Source organism: Rutilus rutilus, assembly GCF_951802725.1.
Source record: "Rutilus rutilus genome assembly, chromosome: 2".
NCBI lineage: Eukaryota > Metazoa > Chordata > Actinopteri > Cypriniformes > Leuciscidae > Rutilus > Rutilus rutilus.
This window is the reverse complement of record NC_140210.1, coordinates 52,284,852-52,307,351: the sequence shown is the minus strand read 5'-3', so window position 1 is coordinate 52,307,351 and position 22,500 is coordinate 52,284,852. Positions and strand designations below refer to the sequence as shown.

General features: G+C 39.6%; 3 protein-coding genes across 4 annotated transcripts in view; 1 reads left to right on the top strand and 2 right to left on the bottom strand.

Moving 5' to 3' along the window:
• b3gntl1 (UDP-GlcNAc:betaGal beta-1,3-N-acetylglucosaminyltransferase-like 1) overlaps positions 1–10,626 on the bottom strand; it is a 20,338-nt gene extending 9,712 nt beyond the window's left edge. Inside the window, exons 1-5 of the mRNA XM_084394668.1 lie at positions 10,303–10,626; positions 7,489–7,605; positions 7,292–7,391; positions 6,347–6,411; positions 690–755 (exon numbers count right to left, since the gene is read on the bottom strand). Of these exons, the coding sequence (XP_084250794.1) occupies positions 690–755; positions 6,347–6,411; positions 7,292–7,391; positions 7,489–7,605; positions 10,303–10,422 (468 nt within the window). The 5' untranslated portion in view covers positions 10,423–10,626. The remainder of the gene's footprint in view (positions 1–689; positions 756–6,346; positions 6,412–7,291; positions 7,392–7,488; positions 7,606–10,302) is intronic.
• Positions 10,627–11,211: 585 nt separating this feature from the next.
• LOC311285916 (uncharacterized protein) lies at positions 11,212–15,891 on the top strand. Of its 2 annotated transcripts, XM_084401794.1 has the most exons (4): positions 11,212–11,237; positions 11,366–11,575; positions 13,155–14,067; positions 15,067–15,891. In XM_084401794.1, exons 3-4 carry the CDS (start codon positions 13,220–13,222, stop codon positions 15,587–15,589), a joined length of 1,371 nt encoding a protein of 456 aa, XP_084257920.1. In that variant the 5' UTR covers positions 11,212–11,237; positions 11,366–11,575; positions 13,155–13,219; the 3' UTR covers positions 15,590–15,891. The 2 variants fall into 2 exon arrangements, with proteins under 2 accessions (XP_084257920.1, XP_084257919.1); XM_084401793.1 differs by lacking the exons at positions 11,212–11,237; positions 11,366–11,575 and having other exon boundaries at positions 12,579–14,067.
• Positions 15,892–17,769: 1,878 nt separating this feature from the next.
• epn3b (epsin 3b) overlaps positions 17,770–22,500 on the bottom strand; it is a 19,856-nt gene continuing 15,125 nt past the window's right edge. The window contains exons 6-10 of the mRNA XM_084401792.1: positions 22,202–22,310; positions 21,602–21,778; positions 21,026–21,151; positions 20,719–20,949; positions 17,770–19,229 (exon numbers count right to left, since the gene is read on the bottom strand). Of these exons, the coding sequence (XP_084257918.1) occupies positions 18,943–19,229; positions 20,719–20,949; positions 21,026–21,151; positions 21,602–21,778; positions 22,202–22,310 (930 nt within the window). The 3' untranslated portion in view covers positions 17,770–18,942. The remainder of the gene's footprint in view (positions 19,230–20,718; positions 20,950–21,025; positions 21,152–21,601; positions 21,779–22,201; positions 22,311–22,500) is intronic.

Sequence of the window (22,500 nt, the reverse complement as noted above, 5' to 3'; positions counted from 1 at the left end):
ACACACACCTTCAACCAGACACAACACATGCTTTCACTTGTCCGTCTCATTTCCTCTCTGACGTGACCAGACACACACACACACACACACACACACACACACACACACACACACACACACACACACACACACACACACACACACACACACACACACACACACAACAGACGCTTTCACTCGTCCATCTCATTTCCTCTCTGACGTAAACACACACACACACTCAGCTCAGTGTTTCTCTGTTAGTTTAGCGCCGCAGGTCTTCAGTCTGTCGCCGTTACGCCCGCTGTGACCCGAGGTCAAAGGTCAAAGCAACAAACCAAACTCTCGCAAAACACTGGCTGTAAAAATAGCTGCTGCTGCTTTTGAAAAATAACATTAAACTATGTTTTTCTTGACATGGATTAAGAATGTGGTCCATATTTTAAATAAATGTGAATGTTACAATGTATAATAGCTGTCTTCTATGTGAATATATTGTAAAATATAATGTATTCCTGTGATCAAAGCTGAATGTTCAGCATCATTACTCCAGTCTTCAGTGTCACATGATCCTTCAGAAATTATTCGAATATGATGATTTGATGCTCAAGAAGCATTTATGATTTGTTTTATAAAACAGTTTCATATTATTTGTCAGGATTCTTTGATGAATATTAACTTGTAAAGAACAACATTTATTTGAAACTCACCGCGGTGGGATTGAGTGCAGCAGCTTCATACTGTAGCCGAACTCTCTGAGGCCTCATGACATCATCCTGAAACACACGCGACATCATCACGAAACACACGCGACATCATCACGAAACACACAAGACATCATCACGAAACACACACGACATCATCACGAAACACACACGACATCATCACGAAACACACACGACATCATCACGAAACACACGACATCATCAGGAAACACATGACATCATCACGAAACACACACGACATCATCACGAAACACACACGACATCATCACGAAACACACACGACATCATCAGGAAACACACAACATCATCACGAAACACACACGACATCATCACGAAACACACACGACATCATCACGAAACACACACGACATCATCACGAAGCACACACGACATCATCACGAAACACACACGACATCATCACGAAACACACACGACATCATCACGAAACACACACGACATCATCAGGAAACACACACGACATCATCAGGAAACACATGACATCATCACGAAACACACACGACATCATCACGAAACACACACGACATCATCACGAAACACACGACATCATCAGGAAACACATGACATCATCACGAAACACACATGACATCATCACGAAACACACACGACATCATCACGAAACACACACGACATCATCAGGAAACACACGACATCATCACGAAACACACGACATCATCACGAAACACACACGACATCATCACGAAACACACACGACATCATCACGAAACACACACGACATCATCACGAAGCACACACGACATCATCACGAAACACACACGACATCATCACGAAGCACACACGACATCATCACGAAACACACACGACATCATCACGAAACACACACGACATCATCACGAAACACACACGACATCATCAGGAAACACACGACATCATCACGAAACACACGACATCATCACGAAACACACACGACATCATCACGAAACACACACGACATCATCACGAAACACACACGACATCATCACGAAACACACACGACATCATCACGAAACACACACGACATCATCAACTGTTCTTTTAGTCAAAACATCACAAATGAGAATTAAACTCTACTTCAGTTTAACAACCTACAGATGTTTCTGGCACATTAAATGAATATATTCATCAAGTGTTTGTGCCAGTGATCAGATGGTTGTTCCCAATCTCCTGGAGGAGAGAGAATTCCTGGCGTTCCTGTAAACCTCAAGCAGGGCTGACTCAGATTCACGGAAAAATCCCTCTAAATCCCCCACCCGCACACAGCAGACGTAACACTGCATCTGACACAACTAATGCAGTCACACCAGGAAGAGTGTGAGGGCGTTTCAGCATCAGTCACAAACACACACACAAACAGTCAGAAGTAGAAATGATCTGCACTCTTTTCGTTTGTTATTAAAGGAGTAGCATATTCTGTCCTGATTTATTCGCCCAACACTCTTAAAAATAAAGATTCTTTATTGGAACTGATGGTTCCACGAGGAACCTTTGAATTCCACGGAACTTTTTGCATTCCACAAAAATCTTTCCATTCCACTAAAGGTTCTTTATAGTCAAAAAATGGTTCTTTAGATCATTAAAATGTTCTTCATTTGATATGCAAATCTTCTTCGGGAAACCAAAATGGTTATTCTATGGCATCACTGTGAAAAAAATTATAATAATTGAAATCTTTAGTTGTTAAAAGGAACCCCGACTATTAAGACACATAGGCCTAAATATGCTACAATTGCTCTCTCCTACAAAATACATACTTAGAAATACATAAAATATTTTCGTTATTTAAAAAATCCTCACAGTGTTTTACAGAATTTGAACTACGAAGGCAGCCATTATTTTTGCGCACGCAATGCATTCTGGGTCGATGACGTGTATAGGTTGAGTCGGTTGTGTTCAGAACAGAGAGAGGTGAGCTAACGGCGCTAAGTTTAACTGTAGCTACATCCTAAAAGTGAATATATTAATGCCACATTGTGCAGCGTTTGGTTGTAATTTCCAGTCCAAAGGCAACAAGGGGAGTGATGTAAGCCTACACTGCTTTCCAAAGGAGAAGAAAAATAAGAAAAGAGTGGGAAGTTGCTTGTGGATGAGTACAACTCCCTAAAGAGCTGTGTTCCCATCACTTCAGCCCTGATGCATTTGAGGCATTTAGTCGGCTAAAAGATCGTCTTCCGCGTTATTCTCCTGATTTTAGCCTATATGGTGTGCTAGGGCTGTGGCGGTGGCGTTTTTTTACCACTGCGGTGGTTGGGGGGTTATTTTGAAATAAAAATAAAATAAATAAACAAAAAAGCCTGTAAAGCATTGAAATAAATATCAGTAAATACTGGTAACTTAAATAATATAATAAAGCTGAATCTATAACAAAACCCCACAAAAAAACGTTCGTTTAATATTTCCACACTAAGACGTGTGTTAGCCTACCGCTCTGCGCTTTGAGAGGGATGTGGGACACGAGCAGGAAAGAGACCATCTATCTCTTTTCTCATATCTTCATGTTTTCTACTTTTATTAAATTTGGCGAATTTTATTTTCCACAAGGGCGAGGCATTTAGGCTATGTTTGATATTGCGCTGCCAGAGAAAGCAAAACTAAAATTTTAGTTTTACAAATAAACTTGACGCGCCTTACCATGTCTAATAACAAGCACAAACTGTGTTAAAAGGAATTTGACGTACAAGTAAAAATGTAGGCTATCTGTCCTACAGCGTTTTTTCTACTTTACCACAGTAAAGAATACGAAAATAATAGGCCTAATTAAAAGCGAACCAAGGAATAAACGTTTATAATCCCCTTCGGAAATGGGTGAGACGCGAGTGAAGATATGGGAAAAGAAACAAGAGATTCCATGCAGGGATGAGTCACGATTTTTGAATATTCGATTAGTTGATTTAATTATAGAATATCTAAAAGGGTTGTGCGATTACCGTATTTTCCGGACTATAAGTCGCACTTTTTTTCATAGTTTGGCTGGTCCTGCAACTTATAGTCAGGTGCGACTTATATATCAAAATTAATTCAGACTGAGATGAAAACATTACCATCTACAGCCGCGAGAGGGCGCTCTATGGCGGAGTTGTTCAGAAGCGACACCAAGGATGAAGAAAATTCAATGGATTCAGTGATGTGGAATGAGATCGCGGGTGCTTGGTGAACTTGTTTACTGGTAACTTGCTTGTTGGACTCACTGGCTTATTAGTTAATTTAGCCTATTCAGCCTCTCAGGTATATGTTCTTTATGCTATTGTGTAGCTGAATAACTGTTAATGTGTTGTGTTAACACACCGGACACCTATTCAGCCTGTTGTTCTGTGTGCTACTGTGTAGTTGAATAGCTTGCCTTTCCAGATTAAATGTCTGTTCTTGGTCTTGGATTTTGTAAAATAAATTTCTAAATAAATGACGCATTTTTTAACTGATGCGACTTATACTCCGGAGCGACTTATAGTCCCGAAAATACGATATTCTCTAAAATAAAATCTCCATGTTCTGGTGCTGATGCATGTAACCAGATGGTGACGCTGCCTAGCGCACATAACAGCTGTCACAAAGAACCAGCAAAAGTAATGATTATGAATGTGTCAAATATAGCGAGGAGACATTTATTAATAAACTAGTGTTTTCTGTGTCAGTGTCGGCTGCAAAGATGAAGTTGACGATGCTGACTCGTCATCTTCGCAGTGAACGCGCCTATTGAGAGAAATGCACATTTCATACAGAATACATAAGCATATGCTAGTCGGTTTATTTTCGTTTTTTATCAATTGTTTTGTTTAAAAGTAGACAATTCAAGCTTTCTATATGGAATAACTAATGGAATATTGTTAAATTCGCTGAGCGATCGGGTGACCAGATCGCAAACCAGAATTCAAAGCCGACAAAGCTTACATTTATGGGCTCACGCACAACTCTCTCATTCGTCATGAATCCAAACATGGCTGCGATGTAACATTTAATTGCTCACCTATTATTTCTTGTGTAAACAAAGCTTTGTGCTTCACTCGTGTCATAATATTCATGTAAAACAGTATTCTGTATTTCAAACTGAAAAGGCTGAACGGCAGAACGGCAGACGTGTTCATCTCGCTACTGTCAAAACTTAGCTAGCTAGCCGGTACGTTGGAAAAACAATAAACGAAGCTGCTACAACCATAAACAGTAAAAGAAAGGCTACAACCAATACACGTCACTACCCAGAATGCATTGAGACGTAAATAAAAATGGCGGCCTACGAGTGAATGGATTTTCGGCTTTTTTGAATAAAAACAAAAACATTTGGAGTGTTTTTGTATCACCTTTTTATAGCTGACGCCCACGTTAATCTTATAAGGCCAACATGCCGCACTAGTCGGGTTTCGTGTTAAGAGTGTATTCAGGGTTATTTATCACTGTTGGGCAGAAACCTCATATGTCCATATTTCATCTTTTTTCCATAAATCAACACTATTGGCCGAGTAGTATTCCCACAGTATGTCTGTCTGTGTGTGGGATTTGCAAATATTTAGGCTAGCCAATGAGGGGTATTAAAAAAAGCTTGCGACTAAACCTTGTAATTCCATTGGCTCCTCAAACTGTCAGTCAAACCTCATAACTCCGCCCTCTTCTATCGTGAATGGAGTCTTGCACTCGGTTTGCACTGTCTCTGCTTGTTTGCAATGCAAGGATAAATGAAGAACTGGTTGTTTGAATGTTCTTTACTCAAGAAACACTATATTTATATAAAGGCTAGTGTTTTATGTATTTGAGGAGCGGAGAAGAGTGTATAGTCATAGCCAATAGTGCCTTAAATAGCCAGTGTGAAGCACTTCATCTTTTATAACATGAGATTTTATACGAACGATAAAAAAAACGGAGTTTCAACCATTTCAACTACTTTTATGGTGCTTTTTACACTTTTTTGAACTGTTGTTAAATGGAAACGAGCAGCTTGAACATTGCACTGAATATCTTCTACACTATAATACAGTCACACAGGTGTGTGAAGGAGTGAATGAAGACAGACGAGTGAGAGACGCGTTTCGGTCTCACGCTCTTTCTTGCGACACACACTTGGACTCCAGCGGCTCTGCAGGAGAGACTCTCACAGAAACATCAGCTTCTCCGTCACAGATCTGATCTGATTACACAACATCAGTGTGAGATACACACACACGCTGAGCCAGAGGTCGTGACACTGCGGGATATTACAACACAACCCTATAGATCTGAGCTCCAGTTCTTTATTAAAACCTGACCTGGCAGAGAAAGCCTCAGTATAAAAACAACACAAGTCAGTGGAAAAAAGTCCCCGTTATGACAGAAAAACAGACGTGTGTGTGTGTGTGTTTCTTTCACGCCGCAGGGGAGGTTTTACAGTCACTGAATCTGAAGCATGTGTTTCTGTAGTGAACATCATGATACCGAGATCTTTAACACACACTGGAGGAGCCCAAACACAGGCTGGACTGGATTTACATGCATTCATGAACTTATTTCACCTTCACACACACACTTCAGTCATTAGTTGAGTTCCTCTGACAGGCCTGTCAAACACACGGATGCTGGGAGCGTATTTACGTCACAGGTGGTACATGTTACACACACACACTCTCTCTCTCTCTCTCTCTCTCACACACACACACACTCACCGCGTCCTGAAAGCAGAGGAATCGTCCTGAGCTCTGACACACCGCCTGGTTTTTAGCAAATCCAACTACAAAAAAAGGATACACAAACATGACTTTAGTCCACTAGAGCTGTCATCTAAATATTGTGTACACCACAAATGGGGGATTTCATCTCAAAACAAAAAAAATATAGAACATAATGTTTTTATTTCCCATTTCTGAGACTTTCTGTGAAGTATTTTACTATCAGCGCATTTGAAACAGTAACTGATCAGTGTTCAATCTGACTGTCAATCAAAATGAAACAATTGTCAGGCTGTCAACCCAAACTACACACACACACACACACACAGTCATGCGTGTCACAGTCACCGTCTGTTTCTGCTTCAGATTGGTTACTTTACTGAAGTTAATCCGGTTGAGACGGCCTGCGCTCTCTCAAACAGATCTCAGTGTGTGTTTGACGTGTTCGTCTACAGGTGTGTGTGTGTGTGTGAGATGCTGAAAGCTCGGTATGCCAAACACGGAGATGTTTTAAGATCCTGACACCAACTAAACACTGATAAGAAACTTCTTTTGATTTCTGAAGCGCATGAACAGAGTGTGTGTGTCTGTTTAATGTCGCGTGAGCTTCACACACGTGTGTGTCAAGATAAACATGTAAATGTAGAGTCCTTGAGCTCTCCAGGAATAAGTGCAGATACACACACACAAACACACACACACACACACACGCACGCACGCACATATATATAAACACACAAACACACTCTCTCTCTCTCACACACACACACACACACACACACACAAACCCTAGCTCTCACCAACACATATAAACACACAAACACACTCTCTCTCTCTCTCACACACACACACACAAACCCTAGCTCTCACCAACACATTTAAACACACAAACACACACTCTCTCTCTCTCTCTCTCGCTCTCTCACACATACACACACACACCTCCTCGTGGGCTGGATGCGTTGTGTCCTGAGATCACCAGTGAAACGCCTCTGTCCTCGAACCTCTGCCTCCATCCCTCGATCAGATCTCTGGAGTTATCCTGACACACACACGAGACGCTGTTCGAACATATTCTTTTTAGACTGATACTCATATTCAGTGTGTGTGTGTGTGTGTGTGTGTGTGTGTGTGTGTACCGTACTGCCGTCGTCATACACGGACAGCTCCATGCGGCCCGGGAAATCCTGCTCCAGTATCGCCTGCAGACACTCATCCAGCCAATCAGACGCATTATACACGGGCATGATCACTGACTGAACACACACACACACACACACACACACACACACACACACACACACACACACACACACACACACACACACACACGACTTAGCCGTATTTCTAACACATGCAGTCAAACATGACACTCAACAAACCTGTTCAGTTCAGATATGTCATGTGTTGTAGCTCAAGCACACCTGGCGCAGCTAATGAAGCCCTTGATTAGTGAGACGACGCCTGTTCTGCAGATTTGTGCTGTTTCTATTTAGGGGGTTGAATAATTTTGAGACTGCAGAAGTCATTAAAAGTTGCATTTTCAGTTGCACTTGAAGTGGAAACCACTTGAAACATTTGTTGAGTTGAGCGAATTTAATTAGTTTTATATGATTTGTTCTTTGCAAACAGCTGAAAGTCTGTAGATTTTACCAATAAACCTGATCTTCAGAAAAGCAACAGATCGTAATACCTTACTGCATGCAAATAGCTTTCATCCGCCATGGCTTATTGATAACATACCCTTTGGACATATCCAGAGACTAAGGCGTATATGTGACTCAGATCAGGATTTCCAAAATCAATCGATGGATATGCAGCAGCGTTTTCGACAAAGAGGATATCGAACACAAACTCTTGTTCAAGCTCATAATAGAGCACAATCACTCGAGAGGAAGAGCCTGCTTAAGTCTAGACCCAAAAGAGTGTCAACTCAGAAACCCTACTTTGTCACTCATTATAGCAAGGAGGCTGTCCAGATTAAATACATTATTAAGAAAAACTGGAACATTATTGAATGTGACCCGACTTTACGGGAAATATTCACGGAACCCCCTGGGATCAGCTTTAGGAGGGCCACTACAATTAAAGACAAGTTAGTAAGAAGTTACCTCCCTGCTCCTAAACGTGAAACTTGGCTTCGTCAACCTAAGGGAAACTTGCCTTGTGGTAATTGTAATTATTGTGAGAATATGGCTAAAACCGCTACATTTATGGATGTTTTCAGTAATAACACTATTAACAGTTTTATAAATTGCAATACTACCCATGTTGTCTATCGATTAGAGTGTACTTGTGGCTGCTTTTACGTAGGCCTCACTAAAAGGAGACTGAGAGACAGGGTAGCTGAGCATAGGTATGCCATCCAGACTGGAAATATGAATTATCCAATGGCCAAACATTATATAGACGCAAAACATGGGAGGGATTCGACCTGACGAGTAGTGGGCATTGAGGCTATTCGCCTTGATGCCAGGGGTGGGGATCAATGCAACTATAAGTATGGCTTGATTCTGTTTGTTTGTTACCAACACCCTGACGAAGGCCAGTGGGCCGATACGCGTTGGTGTTTTATTGCTTTAGCCCTTTTAAATAATAAAGGCTTTTTAACTTTTGCATCCTACCGGGTACCTGGACCTGGATTTTTTTTTTATAAACCTGATTTGCAATCGGGGTTGAATCATTTTGATCACAACTGAAATATAGAAAACAACAGTATATAATGGAACAAAATAGAGCACATTAAACAAAAACAGAGCACAATGGAATAGATAGTTTTATTTCTGACATGTATTGGCATTTTATTTCAATACCAGAGGTATTGTTTTAATATTGTAAGGTTCCTTAAATACTAACAAACCTACAGTACCAGTCAAAAGTTAAACATTACTATTTTTAATGTTTTTGAAAGAAGTCTCTTATGCTCATCAAGCCTGCAGTAAAAAAAAAAAAAAAAAAAAAAAAAAAAACAGTAATATTAGAAAATATTATTACAATTTAAAATAATGGTTCTCTTTTTTAATATACTTTAAAATGTAATTTATTTTTGTGATGCAAAGCTGAATTTTCATCAGCAAGTACTCCAGTCTTTGGTGTCTTATGATCCTTCAGAAATCATTCTAATATGCTGATTTATGATCAATGTTGGAAACAGTTGTGCTGCTTAATATTTTTTTTATAACCTGAGATACTTTTTTCAGGATTATTTGATGAATAAAAAGTTAAAAAGAACTGTATTTATTTAGAATAGAAATCTTTTGTAACAATATACAGTACCGTTCAAAAGTTTGGGAACAATAACTATTTTTTTTTTTAAAGAAATTAGTACTTTAATTCAACAAGGATGCGTTAAATTGATAAAAGGTGATGGTAACGATTTATATTGTTAGAAATGTTTTTATTTTGAATAAATGCTGTTTTTATGAATAAATGCTGTTAATGTTTTACTCATCAATGAATCCTGAAAAAAGTATTCCAAAAAAAATATATTAAACAGCACAACTGTTTCCATCATTGATAATAACTGAGTATCAAATTATCATATTAGAATGATTTCTGATTAAGGATCATAAGACACCAAAGACTGGAGTACTTGCTGATGAAAATTCAGCTTTGCATCACAAAAATAAATTACATTTTAAAATATATTAAAAAAGAGAACCATTATTTTAAATTGTAATAATATTTCATAATATTACGGGGTTTTTTTTATTATTTTTTTACTGCATGCTTGATGAGCATAAGAGACTTCTTTCAAAAACATTAAAAATAGTAGTGTTTCCAAACTTTTGACTGGTACTGTATGTGTAAACTATTTTGCATGCACAGACACGTATTACAATAAATGACATTTCTTGATATTTGTGTATTGCTGCTTGTCACTGATATTTTGCTGTCTGCTATTATGACTGTGAGTTGTTATAATACTGTGATTCGAGACTCGAGTAACTCACCACTGCAACACTGTCGCCCTCTGCTGGTTCACTGCGGTCATGTGACTCTGTGCGCGTGCGCGTGCACGGCCGCTTTGCCTCGTGCTCGGACTCTCCACTGGACCCCTGAGTGCCGCTCATATCTCTCTCTCTCTCTCTCTCTCTCACACACACACACACACACACACACACACACACACAAGTATCTGTGCTCACACGGATGATCTTCAATCTGAGCTCATTCCGCTCTCATGGTGTTTAATATCCCCGTAATAAGCTCTGTTTTGGTTCTTCGCTTACTCTCGCGTGTGTGTTGATAAGCGCATGTGCACAGATCACTTCCGCGTCAGGGCGGGAGCGGCAAGATGATTGGCCGAGAGAAAACGCGGACGGGCATTTGATTGGACTGAAACGCTGTCACTTAACGAGCGCAGCTGTGATTGGACGAGTGAGGCGGCAACAACACCACACATGACCATCTCGAAAAGTCATCAAAAGTACATAAAAATAATAATTATTAATTACGAATTAAGCCGAATTAAAAAAACAACAACAACTAAGTAATAAAACCATATAATTCACATAAATAAATATTATGTAAAATACTAAATACATATTATATTAATACAAAAAATAGAGCCATTTTTGCAGCATTAATCATATGCAGGGGCTGCTGACGTGTGTAGACCTGCATCTGTCGTCACCTGCTTACTTCCAAACGCTTCTGTTTACGGTCGAGTGAGTGAGTGTGTGTGTGTGTGTGTGTGTGTGTGTGTGTGTGTGTGTGATAAATCCGACTTATCGTCACCGCTGAGGGAGCGGCACTCGCACGCACGCACACACACACACACACACACAGAGAAAGAGAGAGAGAGAGCAGCACCTGAGGTCATACACTGATGTCTGTGCCCTAAAGACAGAGAAAGATCTCAATCAACCACATTCTGATCATGCCTGTCAGTCACCCGCTGAACACACACTTTCTCTCTGCGTTTAGCCTACCTTTAATAAAACTATATATTGCTTACTTCATAATATCACGTTCAATTCAACGTGTTTCTTGTAGTTTCTTTGTAATGCTCAGTGAAATTCACCAGCAATCTGTGTGAAACCCCGAGTGTTTTCCGAGTAGCTGCAGGCGCGCGAGTGTTGGCATATCCTCGGGGCTCCTCAAGCCCCGCCCCCTAAACACGTGACCCCGCGCAACGGGTCGAGCCGGTCTGTGTGTGTGTGAGTGAAACAGACAAGACGCTCACACGCCCCAAACAAGCACCTGTTACAGGACACGAGCGAGGTAAGAACAAAATCAGACATTTATCAGTCAAAATAAGCTAAACAAATGAGTTTCAGTGACAGTAACTAGTCTTTTTAGATGCTTTATCAAACGGTAAATAAAAAACAACAAATATTTAAATAAACAAAACAGAACTGAGCAACATTTAACTGTTACAATAAGTGGAGTTCATAGCCTACCTAACTTCATATCCATCGTTGTCATAAAAATGTAATTAATAAACAAACAAACAAAATGAACCGTATTATTAGTCTATTATTATCATGATTTTACCGCGGTAACTGCTGACTAGACTAAATTAAATGTTGGTGTAAATTAGGTAAATCCTAACAGTGCTGTTTAAGCTTTATAAACTTCAGACAATCACGTGTGCTTGTATAAGTGTAACATCTTAAGTTTAAGCAGTAGAACAAGCAGTTAAATGCATGTTTCTAATACGAAATGAACCATATCAATCGCTGTCATAAATAAATAAACAAAATGACGGAAAGTTTTGGCCATCGTTTCATGAAGATCCTGTATTATTAGTCTATATATCATGATTTTACCGCAGCAGGCTAATTAAAATTTTGGTGTAAATTAGCTTTACCACAGTAAGTCATCCTAAATTTAAGCAGCAGAAGAAATTATGTAAAAGAGGGTTTATCCGAAAATGAGTGACATCGACTCGCACAACCAGCGAAACCTGAACGACCACATGTGGGACCAAATAAAGTATGGTTTAAAAGAGAGGAAGATAAGACTGAAAAGTAAAATAAAGTGTCCTGTGTGCAGTGACTGAAGCTCATGCAAACTAGCATGACTAGCTCTTCATTTCCATAGTGTGTGTTCACATTCACTGTCCTCAGGCTAGAGATTCACCAGTGCTAACAGCGTTTATTCAAACACCACTGGACATTAAAGACAGGACAGCTTTTATTCAAATAGCCGATAAAGCACGTCACGTGATGTTTTCTGCAAGGCAAAGATAATAAACATGCAAGTCAGAATTGTGAGACACAAATACCTTGTTTATTTTTTATTCTGTGGCGGAAAGAAACTTTCAACCAGCGTGATGAGAAATGTTGGCTCATCTCTAATGACTGCGAGCCGACATGCCGTGCAACCTTACTAATGTGCTAAAGGGACCATCAAAATACCTTGAGTTGTGTTACTTAAAATTGCATATTGCACAATATTTCTGTTTTTACAGTTGGCTACTTCTTTCAAAAACTCTCACCAATCACACACTTCTGAACTGTATTCAGCACAGCATGTTTTCTCTGTAAAGCTGCTTTGAAACACTCTGTATTGTGAAAAGCGCTATAAATAAAGGCGAACAGCTTCAAGATTTAAAGGCACAATATGTAAGATTTGTGGATTAAAATATCTAAAAAACACTAAAATTATGTTATATATTTTGTTGCTGTGCACTATATCCCAAATGTTTCCAGCAATGTTTAAAGGTGTCATGACTTGATGCAAATCTTAACCATTTTGGAAGAGGATTTAATAGGCCCAAGATTGATTATCGTTATCACCTGTTTTTTGTTGTTTTTACCTCATTGTCCATTAATGGCCTAAATCCTTCTCTTTACAGAGTCATTTATGCGTTTCTGGGTTTAAAACCGACCATTATCCTCCTCTGCAAACAAGACTTCCTCTATGGCCACGATGGACATCCCCGTGAAGGAGCGTAAGCCGAAGAAGCCTCACTACATCCCTCGTCCCGCCGGAAAACCCTTCCGGTACCAGTGTTTCCAGTGTCCCTTCACCTGCAACCAGAAATCCCACCTGTTCAACCACATGAAGTACAACCTGTGTGACGTGTCCGTGTCCGTGAGCTCCCGGCCCGGCAGACGAGAGGAAAATAACCCCTCCGCGCACACGGATGAAGACGAGGAGGACCTGGAGATCCCAGTGGATCCGTCACAGGAGATCCCAGTGGATCCCTCAGATCCTCAAACGGTGTCCTCATCCAAGGAAACTCCCTGGACCGTGTTCAAACCGGAAGCGATTCATCCTCTCACTCCCGTGTCCGTCTGGAGGCCTCCAGTGTTGTTCACTCCCGGCGCTCCGAACCTCCTAAACGAGCCGCTCCTTCAGGAGCGAGCCGAAGATTCCCCGTATCATCCGGGGTTTCATTTCCCGTTCCCTTTCCATGCTCATTACAACCCGTACATCTACGAGCCGGTCGCTCATCCGTACGTCACTCGCGGACTCTTCCCACAGACGCTGTTCCCCGTGGCGTTCCCGGAGGAGTGTTTCAGGAACTGCTACACGATCCCGACTCCCGGCTTCCCGTACGATCCGTACGCGCTCGTGGTGAATCTGACGGGGAAGGAGGTTCAGGCGAGTCCGGAGACGGGACGATCCGCTGCTGGATCACCGGACAGACCCGACGGGTTTGATCATTCCCAGACTTTCCCAGTACATGATGAGGCTCCAGCCAGCCAATCAGACAAGAGGGGCGTGGCCACACAGACACAGGAGGACTGGAGTCTTCCTGAGAGGTCAGAACATCCACATTACATTCAATACAGCAAAAATAACAATATTCCTGAGGACAGATCTGCAACAAATTAATTACTGATTAAATTCTATTAATTTATTGATAATATATAATTCTACAAATTATTATGGATCATTTTACAAATGTTAAATTAAAATAAAATAAAAATCTCCATGAGATCAGAGTACAAATTAATAAATTATTAAATGATTAATTGTAACTTTTTATTATGATATATAATTATAATTTAACGTTGTTATGAATAAATTCACAAATAATTAAATTAAAATGACAAAAATATAATCTCCCTGAGATCAGATCTTCTACAAATTAATAATATTTATAATCAATGTTTCATTTTACAAATAATTAAATTAAAATAAAAAAGAATCTCCATGAGATCAGAGTACAAATTAATTATTTATTAAATCAATAATTGTAACATTATAATTGTTGTTATAATATATAATTATAATTTCACACATCATGGATAAATTGACGAATTATTAAATTAAATTACATAAAAATATAATCTCCCTGAGATCAGATCTTCTACAAATTAATTACATTTATAATAAATATTTTTCATTTTACAAGTTATTATGGATAATTTTATCAATGTTTAAATTCCATTAAAAAACTTAAGAGTACTAATATATTGTTTTAATTAAATGATTCATTTTAACATTTATTTATCATTTACAATTATAATTACGCATATTATTTTTGATAATTTGACTAATTATAAAATAAAATATAAAATCTCCTTAAGGTACATATTACTTATTTATTAAATTATTAATTTTACAATTTATTATAATTTGGGTAATACATAATTATATAATATTTATAATTTTGCAAAATATGAAATTAAAATTCATATGACGTTTTATAACTTTTATTTATATAATTATAATTATTGGATAAATAAATAAATAAATAAAATACGTAATCCCATGTTTAAATATATTGACTTGTGTCTTGTTTCTTCTGCATTCAGAGAGATGGGAGGAGCGGGGAACGACAGATTTGATGACGATACTTTGGTTCCTCTCAACCTCTCCAGGAGAGACAGTCCTCTGAACCTGTCCATGAAGATGTCTCTCGGCCAATCACAGAGCTGCTTGCTGAAGCAGGGGATTATGGGTGCTGTGACATCACAGGAGGACGATCATCTATCTGTAGAGAAGACAGCAGCGTTCGCTCTCTGTCAGCTTTCTCAGTCCGCGCCTTCAAACTCGCACGTCTCAAACCTTCGCACTTCAGTCCAAAGTCACATGGACCTCAATGAAAGAGCTTCCACTCCTCCAGATGTTAAACCAGATAGAAATGCAGGAAGCCCCGCCCCCTCTGCTGAAGACTCCGCCCCTTCTGATGAAGACCCCACCCCTTCTGCTGGAGACTCCGCCTCCTTGTCAACTGTTGCGTTTCAAACACGGACAAAGAGACACGGAAAACGCAACATGAAGAGAAAACAGCCGAGTCTCAGCAAACACAATCTGAGGAAGAGAATTAGCCGTTAACGTCTGAAAATCACAGCAGATCAATATCAATAAAGCCTGTAAATAAGTAAGAATATTTTATATAACCAACAGTTCACATGAACTATATGGAGTAAAACATCATGTGAAGCACTGAATTATATTTATATAAAACATTGTTTGTTTTTGTCTCGAGGTTTCATGAGGTTTTCGTGCTTACACGTATAAAATAAATACTCAAAATGGTGTGGAATTGCTCCTTTGCGTCCATAAACACTTCAGATATTAGTATTAGTAATACAAGCCTGACTGAAGATCATTGAAACACAAGCCTGAACCATATATCTGAATATCTGCACACGAAAGCAAGGGTTTACACTGGCCACACACACACACACACACACACACACACACACAGAGGGAAGCAGATGCACCTGAAACCTGCCAAACCGCTAGAAAAAGTGCAGTTATATTGTAAAAAGCTGCAGGTTCAGACATGTGAGATCAGTGAGACCGTTAAACCTCTCTCTCACACACACACACACACACACACACGCACTCACACACACATACTCTTTCTCTTTCTCTCTCTCTCTCACACACACACACACACACACACACACACACACATTAATTAATAACTATAAAATAATTATATCAAGCATAATTATTCATAACCGCATGCAATTCTACAAAAATAGTGTTTAAAAAAAATAATGTTTAGTGGAAAAATATTGGTAATTCATCTCGCGTTCATAGTTATAATTTACACATCACAGTTCAAAGTTCAAATACCTCAACGCATCGGAAATGCTCTACATTGGAAATGAATGGCTTTAAATATCATTAATATTAATATCATTAATTAATTACTATTAATATTCATCAGATTGAGAAAGAGCGACCTCTGCTGGACATGAGACGCACTGTTTCTGAGAGCCGAGGGACAGAACACGTAGCGTTAAAAGTGAATAACATTCATTTATTAGTGTCTTTAATACACACCATTAACTGATAGTAGATTGAAGGATTAACCTGGTTCTCCTGTACTGGGACACACACTCATCATCAGTGACTAATAGTAAAGCTGGTCCTTGATCTCCAGTCACGTTCTGAGTGGAGGAAATAACAGCATCGGATCATTACTCAACACGTCCTCTCAAGAGTTTTGACTGGCTATGAGGGGTTCCTGTGGGTGGCGCTCCTGAGACCCAAACAGGAAGTGAGGCGCCAGCCCCAGTGCATTGTGGGACTGTCGGTGAGACAGGTGCTCGGATACAATCAGCGCCGGATCTCATTGCACACGATCCATTGATTCGAGGCAACAGAAAGGAGTTCGTTCTCGGTGGAGATTCATTATGTTCCTGAAGTGTCCTCAGTCCTGAAATACTGACATTTAATCTCTCCGTGGGGTCATTAGCAGCATGCTGTTCCTGTGCAGCGAGAGTAAAGCGTTGAGCCAGGGTCATATTAAAGTCAACATGAAACCACATTCACAACCCATCATGTGACATCATCAGGGGTTTATCAGTCAGGAGTGGAGCGGATCGTGAGAAGTGAACGTTGCATACCGCTATATGCAATGGCTATTATTGCTGTCGTCTGCATTATGTTAGCCAGCATTGAGTTACTACATCAACTATGTGCAGAAAACCGCCTACATCAGTAGCTTTATAATGTAACTATGTGGCTATTGGTTTAGATTATTCTCCCCACACATGTGACCTAGATCAGGGGTTTTCGAACCGCAACCATCGAAAAAGATTATAGGAAAACTGTAAAATAAATAAATAATAAATTAAAATCAATTCTGAATAAAAAAAAAAAGTACATAAATTAAATACATAAGTACGATTAAATTGATAATTAATAGTAAATTCATTGTTAATGTAATAAATGGGGTCTTTACTAAGGCTGCATAATATATCAGAAAAAAAATTAAATCGCAAATTTGCTTTTTGCAACGGTGAAATCGAACAAGTTGCGATTTAATTAATGAAATATATGCGTATAATATACGTTTAAATGTCATCAGAACGTCATTTACTGTGAATAAAGTGGTTTTGTGAGTTACACGCGTGTAAATGAACATACAGCGGCTTCACTCTTAAACAGGCAGCGCACTCATTAATGCGGCAACCCGTCAAAATAAAAGCCTCACGTATACCATTTGAAAATGACGTAAATATTAGTATTGTAATTTTAAAGTATTTTTATTTTACAGTACAATAGTATTATTACAATATTTCTTATTTTGTTTAATATATTATTATATATTATTTAAAAAACTGTATGAATGTGACCTATAAAAACTCAAGTGGAAATACTCACAAAAAAGTTTTGAGTTGGTTCTCGAAAAGAATTTGGAAAACTTCTCCAAAATCATTCAGCCCTAAAATGATTTTGCATTTAAATTTTTTGTCTTTTTTAATGTTCTACACAGCTGCACTCCCCAACAAAATCACTTTAACATGATTATTTTTCTTCAAACAGAGCTATTCTGAAAGATTTCTGTATTTTTGTATTCTGTATTTTTCATTTCACAATATATATCGCAGAAAAGCAAAACATCGCAAAGCCAGTTTTTTCCAATACTGTGCAGCCCTAGTCTTTACATGCAAATATAATAATAATATTATATAATAAATAATAATAGTAATAATAAGTAAAAAAAGCTACATTTATAGCAATAATATTTATCAAATAATATTTTACACATAATTAGAGTATTACCCTTTAATTAATATTTAATTAAATTTCAATTTAATAGTTTGGGTCTTTAAACATGCAATAATAATAATAATAATAATAATAATAATAAACAAACAAACAAACAAACAAATAAATAAAGTTAAAAAGATACATTCATAGTAATAATAAATAATATTTTTCAAATAATATTTTATACAATTATAATATTACATTTTAATTCATATTTAATTAAATTTCAATTTAATAATTTGGGTCAAATATATTTATCTGCCTTGTACATTTTAGGATGAGGGTCCGTGGCAAACTCCTGACCTAGATGATGTCAGACAATTAAGGGGCAGAGCACGACGAAATATTGTGATTATAACCAAAGGTTTTTGGAATATAACATGCACTGATGACACAATAAGATCAGGACGGCGTATAGGGAAAGTAAACGGAGTCTGACTTGAGTTCATGTTGACTTTAAGCTCGATATAAATGTGATAATCCAGTCTGAGCTCTCGCGCTTTAATTATCACGCAGAATACAGACGAACGAACGCAAGTTAATAAAGTCATTTAATGTGTGTCGCATTATTGGAAAGGTAGTGTCACTGTAACACTGCAGACTTCAAATCAGTCCGTTCACACTGAAACTGAATCTCTGTGATCCGGTTTGGGGTCGTGAACCGGAGCGGGTCCTCAGAGGAAGGGGTTGTGGCTCTGCGGCTGTGTGTGTCGGCTAGGGGGCGTGAGGGGCAGCAGGGGCAGCGGCAGGTTGCCGGGCAGATCCAGCAGGCCGTGGGGCGGCTGTGTGTGGGACGAGGGCAGAGTCTGGGGCTTCTGCTGCAGGAGGGGTTGAGGAAGAGAAGCGCTGTAGGACAGAGCGGGAGCCGGCAGCGGAGAGGTGGAGTGAGGACGCATCTGATTCAGGGTCAGTCTGGGCGGCTCGCAGTGGAAAGGGTTTGTGGGAGACGGCGAGCTCAGACCTGAGACACACAATCAGCCAATCACTTCCTCAAGGATTGGTTCACTTCAGAATTAAAATTTCCTGATCATTAACTAACGTCATCAAAGATGTTCATGTCTTTCTTTCTTCAGTCGAAAAGAAATTAAGGCTTTGGAGGAAAACATTCCAGGGTTGTTCTCCATATAGTGACTTCAATGGGGTTCAACGGGTTGAAGGTCCAAATGTGAGTTTCAGTGCGGCTTCAAAGTCTCGACACGATCCCAGCCGAGGAATAAGAGTCTTATCTAGACAAACCAGCGGACATTTTAAACATTTATATACTTTTTAACCACGAATGCTCGTCTTGCACTAGCTGCGATGCGACACACATTACATAATCATGTTGAAAGGTCAAGCGTGACATAGGCGTAAGTACAGACCTGGTGTTTACAAAGTGAACGTGCAAAGACTAAGTCAAACTCCATTTACAAAAAAATTGAAATACATAAAAGGTAAAACAACGGACAATTTTGAAGTTGGAGGACAATATGAGATGGAGTTTTACGCCCTTCCCTACACTTTTGAACAGGAACACGCGCAACTTTCAACATGATTATGTTGTGTGGCGCATCACAGCTAGTGCAAGACGAGCATTTGTGGTTAAAAAGTATATAAATGTTTATTTTTTTATATAAAATGGCTGATGGTTTGTCTAGATAAGACTCTTATTCCTCGATTGGGATCGTGTCGAGACTTTGAAGCCGCACTGAAACTCACATGTGGACTTTCAACCCGTTGGACCCCACTGAAGTCACTATTACCCCTTTTCCACCAAAAAATAACTGGTGCTGGTTCAAAGTTGGTTCAACTTGCGAACCTTCTCAGAACCTGTTTGTATTTCCACTGACTAGAGAGCCCAGCGAACGACGTCGTTACGTCACTGTGTATGTTGCCATACGTCTTAGCTTTCCTAGAAACACTTGCGCCAACTTCAAGCATAACAATTACAATGGTGGACTACATCGTCTTTCTGCAAATGTTTCTCCTGGCTTTGCGATCCTATATTGGGGTCAGAAGAAGACGTTAAGAACACATTTGTGCTGCTCGTCTGGATTACTATAGACGGAGGTTACGTTCGAGAAGAAGTTCGACAATAACCCCGCCCCCAGCCCCCAGCCCCCGACGTAAGCATGACGTGGTAAAAGAACGGTTCTAGTCCAGCAAAGAGTTGGTGTCGCTTTGGAACCAATTTTCCTGGCCGAGAACTGGTTCTTTGGCTGTCGAAACACAAAGAACTGGTTCGCGAGTAGGCACCGGCTCCGAACCGGCACCAGTATGTATGGAGAAAAATCCTGGAATGTTTTCCTCAAAAACCTTAATTTCTTTTCGACTGAAGAAAGAAAGACATGAACATCTTAGATGACGTGGAGGTGAGAAATTATCCGGAGATTTTCATTTTAAAGTGAACTACTCCTTTAAAACTAGATACATTTACACCACCAACACGAGTGTGAATGAAGTGTTCCTACCTGACAGGAAGGGGTTTTTGCTCTTGGCCGGCGGGTTGGCTGGGATCAGTGTGTCCAGGTTCACGAGGGAGGCGGCGGTGGGTCCGAGGAACGCTTCAGGGGTCCGGCACTGTCTCGGGGTCACCGCGTCGAGGGGAGGCCCGAGACGAGAGAGGTCAAAGGTCTCCGGACTGTCGTTTCCCCATCCGTTCACTTGAACGCCCGCCACCAACTCGCCGAACTGATCGGCATCTGGAAGGAGAGATGCGAATGAGCTTCAACTCAACTCAAGAGAGGGAAACGAGTGTGAGGACGGTGTGATGAGGACCTGCAGGACTCTCACAGCGAGGGCTGAACACTTGGATAGGCCCCTCCCCTTCCAATATAGGCCCCTCCCCCTCCGCTGTAAGCTCCTCCTCCTCTGGAATGGAAAATGGGTCCTTCCCACTCGGGACTAGAATGAAGAGCAGAGAATATAGAGACGGATCTCTAAAGAAACACAAACTTTCACTTTGCATTAGTGCTGGGCAACGATTAATCGCATCCAAAATAAAAGTTTGCGTTTACATAATATATGTGTGTGTACGGTGTTTAATTATATATTATACATGCATGTATAAATTTAAGAAATATTTGCATGCATATACTGTATATCTATACATAGTTTAAATTATATATAAATATAAATATTTTAAACATAAAAAAACACAATATATACAGTGAAAGTTTGAGTTTTAACATAAAGGATGTCTGGTATTGTTTCTATGCCACAAATTGTATAAAATGAAATTAAAATGTATTTTTTGCACCTGGTATTATAGGGATCCTCTCTTTATTCTCTAAAAAATGCATTATTTTAATTTACTGGGTCGTCACTGTGAAAACTTGTTTAAAATTGTCTCACTTTGTCGCGCTGGGCTCCTCCAGGCTTTTCCATCCATATTAGAGGTGGAGTCTGAAGGCGGGGCATCCCAGGGGTCAGGAGGCGATTGGTGGGTTCCCCAGGGGTGGGCGGGGCTACTGGAGGGGGGGCGGGCCGTCCAGGGACTATCAACCCCTGGGTTATTGGACTTCACTACAGCTGAAGCAGAAACAGCCACACTTCACTGTGAAACATCCTTCAAAATCTCTTGAAAATCCTTAAAACAGGATACATTTCCCTGAGGAGCAACGCCGCTTTAGATCAACTCTTGTTTTCATAGATTTCTCTTGTTTTAAGTATAAACCAGTTTCTCTCAAGTTACTTTTGAGACTCAAACTAAAACTGATATATAAGTGAATGAAAACTAGCCTATATAGACAAAACCTAATAAAATGACATAAAACACACAATAAAATGACTAAAACCTTAAATTTTTTTTACTTAAAATGGAAAATATAAAAACTAATTCAAACTATTAATAAACACTGTAATAGTATCTCAATGAATGGTGACGTACAGAGGAAATCGCCAACTATTATTAAAAATGAATGCGTGAACGCAACTAGCGCATTGATGACTGACCGACAGACTCCCAGGGGTCAGAGGTCACGGCGCAGGTGGGCGGGGCGTCCCAGGGGTCGTCGCTCAGCGGCGCGGGACCGAACACATCCACCAGATCGATGATGGCCGACTGTGAGAGGAGAGCAAGCGTCAGCAGATCACGAGGTGTTCACTGGATACGTTTACATGCACAACTTCTGTTTCAATCGCACTGAATTCATTGCGACTGGTTTTGGGCATTTGTAATGCGTGATCACTATAAACAGCGGCACAACGGTTCATATGATCACTGACTCCAAATTATGACCAGAAATGGATAA